The sequence below is a fragment of the Polypterus senegalus genome, chromosome 18 (genome assembly GCF_016835505.1).
Source record: "Polypterus senegalus isolate Bchr_013 chromosome 18, ASM1683550v1, whole genome shotgun sequence".
Taxonomy (NCBI): Eukaryota; Metazoa; Chordata; class Cladistia; order Polypteriformes; family Polypteridae; genus Polypterus; species Polypterus senegalus.
Window position 1 is genome coordinate 30,560,388 of NC_053171.1, and position 16,432 is coordinate 30,576,819.

The following is a 16,432-nucleotide window of genomic DNA, read 5'->3' on the forward strand; positions in this document are numbered from 1 at the left end:
GTGAGAAACAAACAACCATCCTAGGTGAGAAGAGGTATCCTTTATTTTCAGTTTATTTCTGCAAACTATATAGGACATGCTAATGGAAACCAGAAATGAATTACAGTACTTTGACATCTTTATTAATTGTCTTCTCAACTGCTTGCATTTATATAAATAAAAATAACAGGAGAAACACTGTTGCTGCATTGTATTTTCTATGCTTCTTTATTTTAAATGTGTTAATTTCATATTCAAACTTGTGTCAAACAAAACGTTTGCTTAAGGTTCCTTCTGGTGGATTTTGCTGTTAGAGATTGAAACAGTGTTTGAATCTTTATATGTAGTTTTGTGTTTCATTATCTCAGTATTCTGCAGATATGACCAGTTTGTTTGTCCGTGTTTTCCTGTTGTGAGTACGTTTTAACAGAATTCTTCCTTTAAGGAGGCAGTAACATTTAATCCATTTATTTTGTAATCCTACATTTAAGCCATGGGAGGGCTAATTTACAGCTTTGTCCCAACAACAGTGCATATTCATGGCAGGAAGCAACACCTTGCATTTGGTTGCATAAGGCCATTTCATTGTCACCGGTGGACCTTAACAGCTTGTCTTTAGAAAGAAGAGGAAATCCACATGAACAGGGGAGAACACATCTGCTCACTTAAGAAATCCATCCAGAAAGTGAACTGGAGGAACACTCTATAAGCGTAGACATGCAGCATTCATACCCATATTCATATTGTTAGTCAGAAACGATTAGTTTAATCTCATTGCAGTTCTGTTCAGCTGTATATGCTGACTAGGAGCAGATGCCATTGCATAGTTGCATTCCTTTGAGAAGAGCCCCTCTGCATTGTGTGGTTTTTTTTTTTTTTTTTGTTTTTTTTTTGTCGGTAAGATGCCAAAATTGTTCCAGCTAAAGGGGCACCATATCGATCTTCAGGGTGTACGTGAATTTTCAGTACTCATCTGATTTGAAGGACATGCTAAAAATTTTGTTTCTTTTGACAGGTTGGATCTATTTTTTCTGTATGTAGTTGGAAAGCTGTTCAAACTCCAGTTTCGCTGTTTTTGTTCAGTAGGTAGGGGGTGCTGCAGAAGATCTTATTTTGTGATTCTGCTGTTGACTACACCTCCCAGAAGAAAAAATACAGAACTGTGGAAAGGGCTCAAAGGCGTGTAAACGTTACGTTTTTAATCTGAAATTTAAAATCTGGTGGTTTTTGGTGTTAAGTAGTCAGTCACTCTGTCATTTTCCAACCTGCTATATCCTAACAGAGTCACAGAAGTTCTGCTAGAGCCAATCCCAACCAACACAGGGCAGGAACAAATCCCGGGTAGGGACCAACCCAACGCGGGACAGTGCTAAGTAGTTTAAGTGTTAAAAATGTATAGTACTGTATATTAAAATGTGATGCACCAAACATAAAAACATCCAATTTGCAAGCTTGCACTGCTTCAAGGAATAAGATGAAAGGTAATCCCACCAAATATGCTTTGCCCATTCTTCCTCCTGCATAGGAAAGACTTGATCTGCGTGTAGCCATAAGCTTTATTGTTTCAGAGAGGAAAAGTTGGTACGTGCTATACACTGAAGCCCCTGTAAGATTTTAAAAATGACCCTTGCTTCTATTGGCATTTCAAATGACATTGTACCATCTTCGATCAAGAGGAATCTACTCATTTTCGATATGCAGATGGTTGCAAGATTTATAATACTGAGTTACAAAGGGGAAGGGAGGAAAGATTTTGATGATGAGAAAACACAAAGACAGAGCAAGATTGATTCAGTGAAGCATGTGTTTCTGCACCCTTCAGTTGCCTCTAGTACTTCCCAAATGATGCGAAAATAGAAGGTGTCGGACATTTAAGAACATTTATTTTCGCATTCATTATTAAGTACATCATAAGTGTAAATAGAGTTCATGACTGTTCAGAACTACTGTACATTGAACATCGTACAAAGAATAAAGCCAGCAGTCTCCAAGTTCTTTTCAACGTTTAGTATTTCAACAACAGTACCCCAAAATCCCATTGAGTGTATTTTCTTATAATTATACAAAACCAAATGCTACAGTATTCATACGTAATTAGTAAACCTTATTGTGCTGAAAAACACTAAAACATTAGTCCACAAATCTGATATACGTCTGTGTGTGTATGTATAAGTAATAGAGAAGCCCCACTGACAACTCAGTGACATAAAAGCAATTTAAACTAAGGCAGTACACTAACGCAGGGATAGCCGTCTGCTGCACATGTTAACGTTAAAACGTAACAGCACTGCTAAAATGTAGCTAGAAAGATTTTTTAAAAGAAACATACTAAAAGTAGCAAATATTTTACTCCAGGCTCTTAACATCATGCATTTCATAAGCAACTTTATATATAAAAAAAACACATCTAGTACTTTTTATCTGTTTTAGCTTTTATTTTTTCACTATACTTTTTAGTGCTTGACACGACGGATTTGCGAGTTATTAAATTCTAAGGTTATAGACAGCGGGGCGAGGGGCTACTCCAGTGCTGCATTTGAAAAATAAATAAATAAATAAAAAAACACCAAAGTGCCAACAACTGTCCAGTGTCAATGTCTACAAATCAAAAAGCCTTCCTGGTTTACATGTTCTGTTTTAGCTGCTCCTTTTCCTCTTAAACTGATGGCATCACTTCAGTTTTCGGCATCTATTCAGCCTTCCTCTTGGCACCTGGGATTTTAGCTTGGATTCTGAAATGCGAAAATAACAAAAACATCATGTGTACCTCATCAGTTTCAAAGGTCATGTTGACATTTGTGATGCCACTTATTGCACAAATCACTGCACCATCAGCAGCTATTTACTTTAATCTATTTACTGTTTTTATCCAAGAGCAGCTAACATCTTTTATTTATTTATTTAATATATATAAGTGGTGCTCTGTGAAGGAGATATGAATTGCTTAGAGTGACTCAGTGGTGGTGGACAACCAACTGCGTCCTTAGTAAGTTATAATTGCGTTTATTAGCGGTACACCACTTGGCCTCCACTCCCACACCCAAACAAGGCACTATACTTGAATAATGGGGGTGCGTGTTAGAATAATGACCACTGCTTATAACAGGATAACACTTGAAAACCTACTTTGCCACCACGGAATTGACGTGAGTTCTCACAAGACCCAGGTACTGGTCAATCTGCACCTGTGGTGAAAATAATACAGAGGTCAAATCATTTTGAAGTTTGTTTTTTTTTTAACCAATTTAAATATTTAAGTTAAAAACTTACCTGGTATTTTTCATAAACAACAGGCATTGTGAACATAGAGATGACAGCTATGGAAACAAAAAAAGGTAGGATGTAAGAATAATTACAGTAAGAAGAGACCGTTTAGCTTATCAATCTTAGTAACCTATTTTCTCCAAAATAACAAACAGAGTCAAGTTTTGAAGGTTCCCAAAATTTTATGGTGTACCACAGTAATTACTTGTTGTGGCTATGGCTCACTACTGGTTTGTGCCAAATTTACGCCTAAGTGTCCATCTCTTTCTCTGTGTTATTGCTGAAGAAGATTTATTTTAAAGTAATGGCAAAAATCCATTTCACTAATTTTCTTCGTAATTTTAAACATTTAAATAATGTCATCTCCTAATCTCCATTTTCTTAAACTGAAAAGGTTCAGCTCCTTCAGTCTCTCCTCTTAGCTTATATCTTGCAGTAATGGAGTCGGCTGCTCTTCTCTGCACTTTCTCTACCTTGGCTATGCCTGTTGTGAACATTCTCGCTAAGATCATTTGTGTGTTTAAAAATATCAGTGGCCATTGCACTTGTCCCTGAGGGACACCACTGTTAACATCAATGAATTCAAAAGTAGATCATGCCATAATCATTGTTTCTGGTGCTTAAGCTAGTTTTGCTTCAATCTACACACCATGCCCTGAACTCCTGTCTCTTTTAGTGTGATCACAAACCTCCCATCATGGGATCTATTGTCAAGATAAATAATATCACATGAACCTGTCTTATTTTGTTGTTGTTGCTTTCTCCTATAATTCCAACATATTAGTTAAGCACAGTTGCTCCAGCGTTGAACCCATGTTGACTGTTACCTATTAAATCTTTTCATATAATGGATGCCAACTCTTTTCCTTAATTGCTTCCTTAAAATTTACCCGTGCCTCCTGTTAGGTTTACTGGCCTACAGTTTTATGAATCGGCTGGGTCACGTTTATATAGGACAATGCTGCTAGCTTCCCCCATGTGCAGTAAGTTTTGAGAAATATGCATCAGAGATTTATATATCTATTCACTAACCCCTTTAAGCCCTCTAGCATTAATGTTATCTGGTCCACGCAGTTTATTTGATTTCCGCCGTTTTATTCAAAATTGCATTTCTTTCCTTAGATTTCCAAATTACTGAATATCCCCTTAATAGTCTCTGTAACTATTGGTAGGTCAGCAGCCCTTTCACGTGAAATCTTCAGCAAAATGCAGTTTGAGAGAGTTTGCTCTTTCAATATGTATATATTTTAGTTTGCTCTTTTTCTAATACATGTCCCTTCCTTTTCAACAGTTCTTTGACTATTACAAGACTGAAAATCTCACTAGACACTTTCATTGCAAGGCGTTTTAACATCCTGAATTAAAAAAACAGTCACTAACTCCATCTGTGAAATCTGTTTTTGTGCTCTGATATTTGTAAAATGAACTAAGTTAATATCTGGGAAATTAACGTCTCTCATTTCTTTAACATACAACTCTAAACTATTTTAAAAAATATTGCTTAAAGGATGCATATTGAAACATTGCTCTACTTTGCAGTGGAAGAAAAGTATGGGTGTCTAACACAATAACTGGCTTTTGTCCTTGCTGATTTCTAGTTAAATCCTAATATTCTCAATGAGATGTTTCTCATCAGCTATTTGAAGCAGACTCGTATGCAGTTTCTTTTTGCCATAGAAAAGGTGTGTGTGTGTGTGGGGGGGTCTATTTATTTTTGCCTGCTCCCTCCTAATAACAGGAATGTGTACTCTCTTATGTTATAATCCTCTCCATCGTTTTGATTTATCCAGATGTTTGTTATTGCTATGCTAGTCACTTTTTTCTTGATTTCTCATAATGTCCTTCTCATTTTATTATGAGTTATCAGCCTTAAGTCTAGAAATTCCAGTTACCTAGTATATTCTTATTACCTGGCCTGTCCTAAACTTCCCTGTCACTTCATTCCCCAGTTTAAACTGTACGTACTTAACCTATGCATAGGCCTTCCTATTATTCCAATGATCCTCTTCACCTCCCAGTTCTTCCTGAAATGTAACCCCTTTTGGCAGTACAAGTTCCATTTGCTACAAAAGATGCCCCAGTGTCTTAACTCTACAGGTATGCCCCTCTTTACTACACCTATATTTGTGTCACATGTTAAACCTCCGAGCCACCTTAGTTTTAATCTGGACTGGCATAAGTTCTGAGAAGACCGCCATGTTGGTTCTACTCTTTAGGTTAGCACCTAGTGTTTTAAATGAGCCCTACAGAGCTTGTAGCCTGTCTGTCCCAATGTATTAAATGTTTTGCAAAGTGAATGGCAATCCCAACACTGCCCCTATGGCTATAATACTATTCACCCATTCTGGGAGGTCTCCCACCCATACACCAACATGACAATTGACCATACGAGAGACTATCCCTGGAGCACAGCTGAGTCATCGTCGTCTTCATAACAAATGAATCCACCACTATCACTACTTCCCCTTTCTGGGAAGTGGTTTTGAGATGACCTGTTGGTACCCTTCATTTTTGTCTACCACCTCAGAATTATCAGAGTTGCTATCCAGCTTTTGCATGTGCTCATTACTTACACTCTTCTTCCAACATGAACACTCATGGGCACAGTGTAAGTAACTTACCTAATATTCCCTTTTTCTATATTTTAATCACTACTTGTTTGGGAAACCCGCTTACAATTTTTCTAAAACTAAAACACTGGATATATTTATTCACTTTCTGTTATACTGCAGCCTAAGCAGATACATTGAAAATGCCAGGAGTCATGTGATCATTCTTCCTAAGGAGCATTTTTGTAATAAATTGGCAAAATGTAAATTCTTTAATCCAGTGTACTTTTAGCAATCTAAAAGTGTTGTTGTTTCATACCATTTTATATTGTCGATAACTTGTAGTGGAATGTCAAAGAAAATGACACATTTTATTGGCTAACTAAAAAGATTACAATTTGCAAGCCCCTTCTTCAGGTAAGGTATGTCTTAGTATGAATGTTTAATTGTAATCTTTTAAGTGTCATTTTGCTTTACTTCTCACTACATTCATAATGGCTAACACGGTACAACACCCTAGTATTGCCGATAAGTTGAAATCCTTTCAGATCAGTACAGTCCTGCCTTATAGAACTGATGAAGATGACTGATACAGGTGTCATAGTATAGGCTACTAAATCTTTTTTTTAATTGCATTAATACTCAAGCTTCATTAATATTTGTATATTTAATACTGAAGCGTAGTGGGTCCTATTGATAGCTATTAATACATTTAAATGAAACAGGCATGAAACTTTTTCTCTTCAAAATACCAGGAAAATGATCTGATTACACCTGAACTCTTCCGTTCAAACCTCTGACATTAGCCATTTTAAATTTCTGCAATCCTCCTTTGTCAGTTCTAAACTAGGAGACATTCATTGACATTATTGTAATTAGACTTTGTGCTTGCTGAAGAGGCAATTAGGTGAAATAAGAGATGAGACATACCCATTATCAGCAGTGTCAGGCCATTGAAGAGGGCGCCAACATATGTCAGTAGCCACATAAGCACTGCAAACTGAACAAAGCAAATCAACCTTTTAGTAATATAGTAGTATAATAACACAGTAAAACTTAAACAAAAAGAAGGAAAAATACAGCATAAATATAAACTGATATTTTCAGTAGCTAATTCCAGTGCTCACCTTCAGAGAATCCACAAGGTCCTGCACGAGGAATAATCTTCTCAGCTCCTTCATTGTGCTGTTCAGGTAAAGCTGTGCATTGTCGGCATATTTCTGAATCTGTTCCTGAGACAGAGAAATTTCCACATCCAGATAGGCCCTGTGGGATTAAAGCACTGGAGCATTACTTAATGAAGGGTGCAGCCCAAAGTATCACAAGCCTTTTTAGAAAAGGAAGACTTAGTTTAGACTTGGCCCAGGTTTTCAAGACTGGTAAACTCACTGATAAAATGAATGCTGGGGAATTATTCATGGACACCAGAGGAAGCAGAAAGCAAAGAACTGAAACACTTGAACTCAAAACCCAAGGGTAGTATGGACCAAATTATCATGTCATGTTTCTAAAGATGACACTCCTTGATTAGTTATGAAAAGATTGCATTGAGGAAAAAAATAACTTTGGCTACCTCAAACAATATCTGCCCACTAATTAATTGTTGAATTATGTCCTACAATACTTTTACAGATCTTTAATGGTGTTTATTGTACAAATGTGTAAGAGGCATTGTTGTGTCTTATGTCCAGTGCTGCTGAAATAACCTTTTCCTGTTCGTTTTTAGATGTTCAGGGTTGTCTACTTTCTTAAGAAGTGCGTTATAAATCATTTGGAATGGCACATTTGTGAGAAACAGGATCTTTGGTACAGGTGGGTCTCTTGGCATACATTATACATACATATGCTATTCTGGTGGCAATAAATTAAAGTCAAAAATAAAAATTCTCCTTTTCTTAAATCTTTGCTTTTGTCAGTATGATCAGATTCAAAGTGGTCATATTAGCAGACTTCATTTCATGTAGACTGATTCTGTTGAATATGATTATTTGGCTATTTACTGTTGAACACAATGAGTAACAAGAAGGCACTTGAAACAATGTTTGTTTTTTCTCTGTGATTGAGGTAACATGTAAATGGCAGTATTAATAGCTATAAAACCTTGAACATAATGTAAACTGTTAAGGTTCTGCCCCAGTCTTATGCTAAAAGGCAGATTGTGATGTCATTAAAAATGTTTGATGATGAATTCAGGAAAGATTACTTGGGCAGACTGACATGTTCACGCTAAACATGGCACATAATGTGCTGCTTTGTTACTTTTGGTTCCACCACATTTGGACCCGTTAACCTCTGAGGTAATGCAACTTAAGTAGTGCTCATAAATAGTTATGGTTAAAGAGTTAAAATTCCAGAGAAAACTAAAATGCGTTTTTAAGTACATTTTTCACAAGAGGTATTTTCATGATTGTGCACACGATTCACGTAGGACTTTTACTAAATTGTGAGTAGTGTTGTATAATGTACTTGGAATAGCTGAGAAGAGGATGACATAAACCATTCTTATATTATGTGGGAACGATTGAAAGGCCAGACACAAATGTCATTGTAAATGTGTCTTGTGATCAAAACTCGTAATGATAGCCAGGTATTCTTTGTCACAATTTGACTTTTTGTTCTTTAAATGTATTTCTTGATCTCAAAAAATAAATGAAAGCCTTGGTGTTGGGGGTTTTAAATGTGAAGGAATCCTACGCCCACATTTGTTTCTAAATGTGAAGTGTTTTTAACATTGTTACATTTAAAGCCAATTTTTTAAAAAATTTTTTCCATCAGTTGTTTTGATTGTTGCTTGCCATAGTTAAACAGGACAACCAGGAATGTGTGACGTCCTTACTGGGCCATTATAAAAGATCAGCGTTTTACACTTTCTGGTTTGTCCAAGTTTGTGTGGAGTCAGCATAAAAGTCTATAGTGCCCTCCTTTATTCATCATGTTCATCCCTTGTTATTATTTGTTTTTTTGACCATGCCTTTCAAGCTTATGTTTTCGTTCAGTTTATGTGCATATCCTGGTTTGACTACGATTTTGGTTTTGCACACGGAGTTTGTTTTCTAGGTTTTTGATCTCCTGGTAGTTGACCTTGGCTAGTTAATACTTTTCCTTTAAGGTGATTTCAATTTTATTTTCAAAACTGCTGCCCTGTGTAGTCAGTGCATTCATGATATCGGAGATTGTTTGGTCCTAGTTAAAAATTTTTGCAAGTTTCTATTTTTGTTGCAATTTTTTTTAAAATGGCAAGCAAAAATGAGTAAAATGAAACTAATAATAATAATTTGCCTTATGTAATAATTAACTAATTATCTACTGTCATTTATATTTGTGCGCTGTGCAAGCTCCTTTCAAGTAACGCTCAAATGTGTGCTGGAGAGGCAGCATAAAGAAGAGGAGGGACGCCTCACGCCTGGACAAACTGGTAAGGAAGGCAGGCTCTATTGTAGGCATGGAGCTGGACAGTTTGACATCCATGGCACAGCAACGGGTACTGAGCAGGATTATCTTTAGACAGAGGAGCAGCTTCAGTGACAGACTGAGGACACCGTTCCTCCCCCACACTATGCAACTCTTCAATTCCACCCGGGGGGTAAACGTTAATATTATACAAATTTATTGTCTGTCTGTTATACCTTCATTGTTGTCACTCTTTAATTTAATATTGTTCTTTATCAGTATTCTGCTGCTGTCTGTCTTGTCTACAAAAATTGCAAGCAACTTTTGACACAGAAAAAACAACAAAAGCAAAGTTAATCATAATATATGTTAGATTTAAAAATATTATAAAACTTTCCTATGTAGAGTTTGCATATACTTTGTGTCTGCATGGGTTTCCTCCCACAGTCCAAATTGTCTAAGTGTGTGTGTGTTGGCCCTGCTGTCTAAACTGACTGACTAAAATACATTTACATTAACTACTTTGATTGTACGTTTCAAATATATGCATTTAGAAAGACATGACAATATAATGCTTCATAAAATGTAATTTCTCTTTAACTCTTAATCCTAATTATCCCGTTATCTGGGGTTAGGGTAAGTTCACTGTCCCTCTTGCATGCTGTAAAGCGTTACTGAAGGAGTTTGGCATCAAGAAAGGCATCCAGGCCTTAAATATTTCTGCTGCCATACTGTCCCCAAGATGAGTTAATCTTGATTCCAGTAATCCACAGTCTGCTCTTAGAAGCACTGCATTTGTTATGTAGGGATTTTCCCCAACTTAGATCAGGTGTATAGTGCCATACTCTCCTTTAAGGAAGATGCATGGATTTTCTTACAGCAGATCATTTCATTTTTTTATTACTAGGCTCACCCGCTTTTTAAGGCGACCGACTTTTAAGTTGACCACTTAAGGCAATTCAATATGTAGATCAATTTGATATTTTATACAGACTGATTAATTTGGTTATATTGCATTTGATCGGTATTACTTTAATACTCGTAGTTTCTGTTATTTTTGTGATGAAATTTAAACTTTTTTTCTATATTGAGGTCGCCCTTTTGAACCCCCCTGATATTTACTACGCAGTGAGGCATTTGTACTCCATCAACATTATTTCCAGAGACATAATTTTGTCTATTTTTCCAGCGCATCGCGCACAAAAGCAAGGGAACGATGGAGCACTAGAACTCTGCTCACATCATGTCGCTTCGTGCTGCAAGTAGCAAGTCTGTGATAAGCGGAATACCGCTACGCTTTCCACTCACGGGACGGAAGGACAATCCCGACCGCTTTTATATAGTAAGAAAGAAGAAGAAATATCGCAGTGTCTGGAGTAGAAAATCCTCTTTTACCTGGAAAAACGAAACTACAAATCCCATCGTGCATTGCAAAATGGACAAGGGCGTGTGTGAAACTCCGCGCCTGCATAGCACTCACGGGATGGAAGGACAATCCTGACCGCTTTTATATAGAAGGATTCTTGAGTTCCAGAGTCCTGCTTTAGCAGTAAATAGGAATTATTTCCTCATAGAGCTCCTCATCTGGTAGAAGGCCAACTGTACAACATTAAGCGTCCCACTGAGGTTTTCCTCAAATTGTGCTACGTATTTGGTATCAGGTTTTTGTGAAATTTCACTGCTCTACTTTATAAATTGAATTTGGACAACTGTACTCATGAGAAACTGGAGAACAGTACCAGTAGAGCCTGACATCACTGACCATCACTTGTAGCAGGACCTGTCCTCGTACTATAACACGGCATTGTCATACAGAGTGGTGTCCCTGGACAATAAGTTGCCGTTTACGCAGATATTTACATTTAAGTACAAGACTGTGCATACAATCTACTGTCTATACACAGAGGGGTGGCTTTAACCACAACTCATTGGTTTTCCTTTTATTGTTCTGTCTGCATGAACAAAGTGTGTAAATAGTGTTAAACGTTCACCCGGAGGTTTATAAAAGTTTATAAATAAATTAGACTGGGTGTTATAGCATCATTTATAATGTGAAATGTGATGTTTATTTCTATGCTACTGTTGCGGAGCAAAAAGGTTAACATTGAAGACTTTTTTTTTTTTTTCTTCAAAACTAAATTAGATCCATCTGACTTAGATGGTAGGTGGCATACTCACTTGAATGGATGTCCTTCGTCAGTCTTCTGTACAGCCTGCAGCACAGACTTGTAGATTCTAAAACTGATGGTGGCTGAAAGGGCAGCAAGAGCAAGGTAGGCGATGACGCTAACCACACTGAATTGTGTCAAGGAGAAGAGAAGAAGCAACACACTGCCAAACAGGATCCCTGTCTGCTTGAGGTCACGCCAGTACAGCAAGTCAATGGCTGTGGACAAAAAGTGAAGCTTGATTACTCAGGCAAGTATTAAATAATGCAAAGAATTAGAAATAACAATCTGTAAAGGCCTACAACCTCCACCGAAAGCTCTCAGGTCAATAATGATTGACTGCATACAGAAGAACATGCTGTTTACTGCTCTGCACTTGACCAGGTACAAAAAATGGAGTCACAACTCTTCGTGTTCTAATCAAAACCCAGGCTCCCTTTTTTTCCAGATTTACCCTAAAACAGGTCCACTGAGTACGAGTGTGCTCCATGCCCTGTGGACCAGCCTCCTTCAGCCTTTATTTGGACTATGTAGGTTTAGGATGTTAAAGTCTATTTGCAGTATGGGTGGCTGTTCATTCAGGGGTGGGCAGTGATGATATGGTGTGCAAAGCAGTTGTCATCAAATGACTGTCAAAGCCCACTGTCCTAAACTGGACCGATCCTTCAATTATTCTCCAGTTTATGCTGAGTTAAGGCAGCGCTGCCACAGCCTCGCTGTTTTTCATGCCACATTTGTCTTGCGGATCTAAATTTAGCACTCTACAGATTTAAGTCTGCATTTAAGTGGCGGCTGCACACTTTATTTTTTCACTTTCTGTTTGAACTCAAGCTGAAGATGCTGCCCTGCACCAAGAGATAGTGATTGCAGTCCACATTTTATCAGGATGTGAAACCACAAAGGACAATCTTAACTACTTTAAACATAAGCTTATCTGTTTTGTAAATCGGTGGAAAAAAGCATTCTCCCCGAGGAAGAAAAACATGCCACCTAGCCTTTGTATTAGTTTAGTTTTCTGTGCAATAATAACCTGCTGTTCTAGAGTGCAGCTTCACCTTCCATACTGTTGGAATGGCTGCCCTTCCTTTCACACTTATCCCTACTCACAGCACTCTTACTTTCCTTGTGGTATCACTTGTCACCAGGCCTGCAAGTCCCAACTGACGTACCACCCTGCTATTCTCAGTGTTACAAAGAAGCAGCTGCTCTGCTGCTAAACAAAGAGGCAGGTTTGTGAGCTCAGCTCCAGGCGCTGTGTGAAGTGGGCCGGTAGGGAGGGGTTTAAAGCAGGCAGTCTGCCTCCGGCTGATATAACAAAAAGATGCTGCCTTTCTAGCTTGAAAGCAGATTTCTCAGTTCGGACGAGCTTTCGCTGCTCAGAGGGGCATCTGTCCTTGTACTCCACAATAAACAAACCCAGAGATACTGCCAGTAAGGAGAATCCTTGTGGCTTGGCTACATGTCTTTTTTGTAGCACAGGCTCACTTGAATGGGGGCGGTGGGGAGAGTCAGCCCCCTAAAGTAAGAGGAGGCCTGCTTTAATGAGCTCACTCAAACCTTTGGCCCCCTAAAGTCATTTCTTCTTCTAGCCCCAGTTGCCTCAAGTATAATGTAGTATTACTTTGGCAAGCCTCAAGTATTTTACTGAGAGGTGTGATATTCATTTGTGTGGGGTTGAGCTTCATCAGTTTAATAACATAGCATCCTCATACCCACTTAGTCCACTTCAGGGTTGTGGTGCCTATGCTGGCATCCCAGGGTAGGTGGCAGTCTATCACAGGGCCCAAAGAATTTGTGAAGGATTTGTGAATTTCCCCTTGGGATTAATAAAGTATCTATCTATCTAGCTATCTAAGAGGCACACTCGGGCTATTCATGATTCACCCGTTAACCTGACCTGTATGGTTTTTGGGTGGGGGCACAATATCTGGGAAAGGGATTTGAACCCAAGACACTGGATCCATTAAGTAGCAATTCTAACCATTCTGCCTCCCTGCATTAGTTTAATTTATAGAAATGTATGCACATTCTTGTAGCTATCAGCTATCTGGTGAAAGGCAGGAGTGTCCATTGCAGGTTCCACCCTCTGGAGCACACATACTGGTGAACTGGGGTACCACCCAGAGAAAAGAAACATAGGCAGAAAATGCAGGAGGAGGACAGAACGTGTTTGGATTGGGGTGGGCAGTTCTGGCCCTCAAAGCCTGCATGTTGCCTTGGGCCCAGTCAGCTTCTAGAAGTTTAATGCTAATCTCGTCTTTCGTTCTAAAGACTTTCTCTGTCCCTGTTCACTGACTTGCTAATTAGTAATAATGCAAGTTTTCATACACAGGAGCCTCTTGATTTTTCTACATTTTTTGTTTATTTTTATTCACTTGGATGTTAATTTCAGGTGTTTTTTTTAAATAAACAGAAGGAAATTAAGAAAAAGTCACATTTAATAAAATAAACAACAGCTAAACAGAGGAACTGGCATCATTTTCACCTCCAGAAAGGATTGAGGGGTTCTCATCCTTCCTGTTCTAAATTATTTTATCAGAAAAGTAAAAAAGAAGAAAAAAATAACATTGGAAGTATTTCTAACACAGAAAAATGCAACAAATAGAATATTGAATTATATGATTCATAAATTCAAATATTGGGTTTCTTATAGCAATAGTAGGAGTGTTGTTAGGTTAGAATGTTAGGTTATATAGTGTCCTGATGTGTGGAGTACAAGTCCAAGGAGATGATTCTGTAGTTTTATAACACACTGGTGAGGCCTCATCTGGAGTCCTGTGTGCAGTTTTGGTTTCCAGTATACAAAAAGGACATAGCAGCACTAGAAAAGGTCCAGAGAAGAGCGACTAGGTTGACTGCAGGGGATAAATTATGAGGAAAGATTAAAAGAGCTGAGCCGTTACAGCTTAAGTAAAAGAGGATTAAGAGGAGACCTGATTGAAGTGTTTAAAATTATGAAGGGAATTGGTCCAGTGGTTCGAGACTGACTTTAAAACGAGTTCAACAAGAACATGGAGATACAGTTGGAAACTTGTTAAGGGCAAATTAAGTTTTTTCTTTCCACAGAGCTCAAGTAGTGTGGTAGACAGTAGGACTTATGGGACTTCAAAACTTGACCTGATGTTACTTTGGAAGAGTTGAGTATATATGACTGGTGATCTTCATTGGGCTGAATGGCCTATTCTCGTCTCGATTGTTCTAATGTACAGAAAAGAGTAAAAGTCTTACTTGCATTCCGACCAACATCTAACATGTCTCTTGAGCCATGCTAATCTATATATAAAAAAGTCTGTGTGTATGTTCCAGCATCACTTCCAAATGCCTACAGTGATTTTCATGAAATTTGGTACACGTTTCTCATTGGTCAACTTAAGAATACTGTAGAGTTAAATCAACCCTAACCCCCACCCCCTTCTGAATAAGGGGTGATCTTGCGGCCTTGTATGCATGTTATCATCCAGTTGACATGCAGAACGACCACCAGAGGGTGAACTGGAGATGACTGCCAGCATTCTTTACGTTTGCACCGTGCGCCAGTTGCTTTTGACATTAGAGTTGGCCAGTTCTAAGTGTCAACTGGATGATGATATACATACAAGACCATCAGTGAGTCTTGATTGTTTATTTTTATTTTTAAAGTTGTGTGTTTTTTTTTTTTTTATTATTATTATTGTATTATTCTTAAACAAATTAAAAAAAAAACAAAACAATTTTAATTTCCTCCCGGGCAACACTGGGTATTTCAGCTAGTTAGGAATACATTTAAATATGTAACTTTATTTTAATTAAGAAATTGCCTAGCACCAAAGCCTAGAGCTCTCCACCCCTGGACTACCCACTGCTGACCCTGGAGGAGTTGTTACCTCTTGTGCCGCCTGCCTGGTGGCAGATGACAAGTTGAGTATGTTTGGTCACCATGTGAATCAAGTGCTTTCTTCTTAACTACCTTTCTCAAACAGACAATTGTGACATCTTTAATCAGCCATTTTAATCTGTGTGAAAGGCCCTAATACACTTTGAGGGTATTGACCACTTAATCATGGAAATCACTGAATTCTCTTTTTTCCATTTTCACACTCTAGCCTATGGTTGGTTACCAGCTAAGCCCTGTGCTTATGTGGCCTCATTTTGCTGAATTTCATTAATGAGGTAAAGCAGACTGAGATATTAATGAATATTCAGAATCTCCGTAAAAGTAATTATTCAAAACAGCAGACTATACATTTTTTTAATTAAGACTTATTTCAAGTTTGCTGCCATCTCCCAAAGATGTTCATAGTGAGGTAACTGGTGATTTATAGTTGGCCCATCAGTATGTGAGTAACTGGTGTCCTATCCAGGAGTGACTCCTTTTATTCACCTGTGTGCCCCACCACTGCTTGTTAGCGTGCAGAGATGATTTTTTACTTAACATAAATACTTGCGTTGCACTGTTCATAGGGGGCACATCTTTGGCTAGACATTTTCTGGGGGTTGAGTCATAAAGTAGTATGCATGTCATTTGTTAAAGCCCAGGCTCTCCTAGTTCTACTAGAGAAACAGTAATGTTCCAATTTCTACTCAATGATTTAGTGGTGTGTTATTTTTTTAATATTTTACGTGGATCATGTCAGCTTCAAATTTAACCATCGTCAACCCTTCCATGTAATATAAATTACACTATGGAGTATCACTGGGTGCCTAAGCCTGTCACGTCCACATTGGGAGCAATTCAGGACCTAAATATGGACAGGGAGGCCAGTCCTTGAAACAAAAACCCCAAAAAAGAAAGCTTACAGCCATATATTTGTATGTTGTGCAAGCAAAACTGAAGGCTGCCCTACCAGCCAGTGCTGAACGACAGGGAGAAAGTGCACTAGTGTAAGTGCCGCAAAAGGTTTGACTAGAATATTAATAATCCTCGTTCTCAGGGTACCCAGCCTTCTCAAGACTTTGTGTTTGCACCAGCAGATCCAGTGGTGTTTATAGGGGATTACTTTGTAAACATCCTTCACTATAGTGTGGTGGCTCTGAGGCTGGAGATCTGCACTGGCAAGTGGAAGGTTGCTGGTTCAAACGCCAGAAGTGACTCTGCTCTGTTGG

The 16,432-nt window shown here is 38.2% G+C and overlaps 1 protein-coding gene across 5 annotated transcripts in view; it reads right to left on the reverse strand.

Moving 5' to 3' along the window:
• Positions 1-2,398: 2,398 nt before the first annotated feature.
• Positions 2,399-16,432, reverse strand: part of rtn1a (reticulon 1a) — a 137,264-nt gene continuing 123,230 nt past the window's right edge. For all 5 annotated transcript variants that reach the window (XM_039741019.1, XM_039741021.1, XM_039741022.1 and 2 more), the window contains 6 exons: positions 11,361-11,568; positions 6,920-7,058; positions 6,723-6,792; positions 3,250-3,296; positions 3,106-3,164; positions 2,399-2,711 (listed from right to left, as the gene is read on the reverse strand). In XM_039741019.1, coding sequence (XP_039596953.1) covers positions 2,669-2,711; positions 3,106-3,164; positions 3,250-3,296; positions 6,723-6,792; positions 6,920-7,058; positions 11,361-11,568 — 566 coding nt within the window. In that variant the 3' untranslated portion in view covers positions 2,399-2,668. The remainder of the gene's footprint in view (positions 2,712-3,105; positions 3,165-3,249; positions 3,297-6,722; positions 6,793-6,919; positions 7,059-11,360; positions 11,569-16,432) is intronic.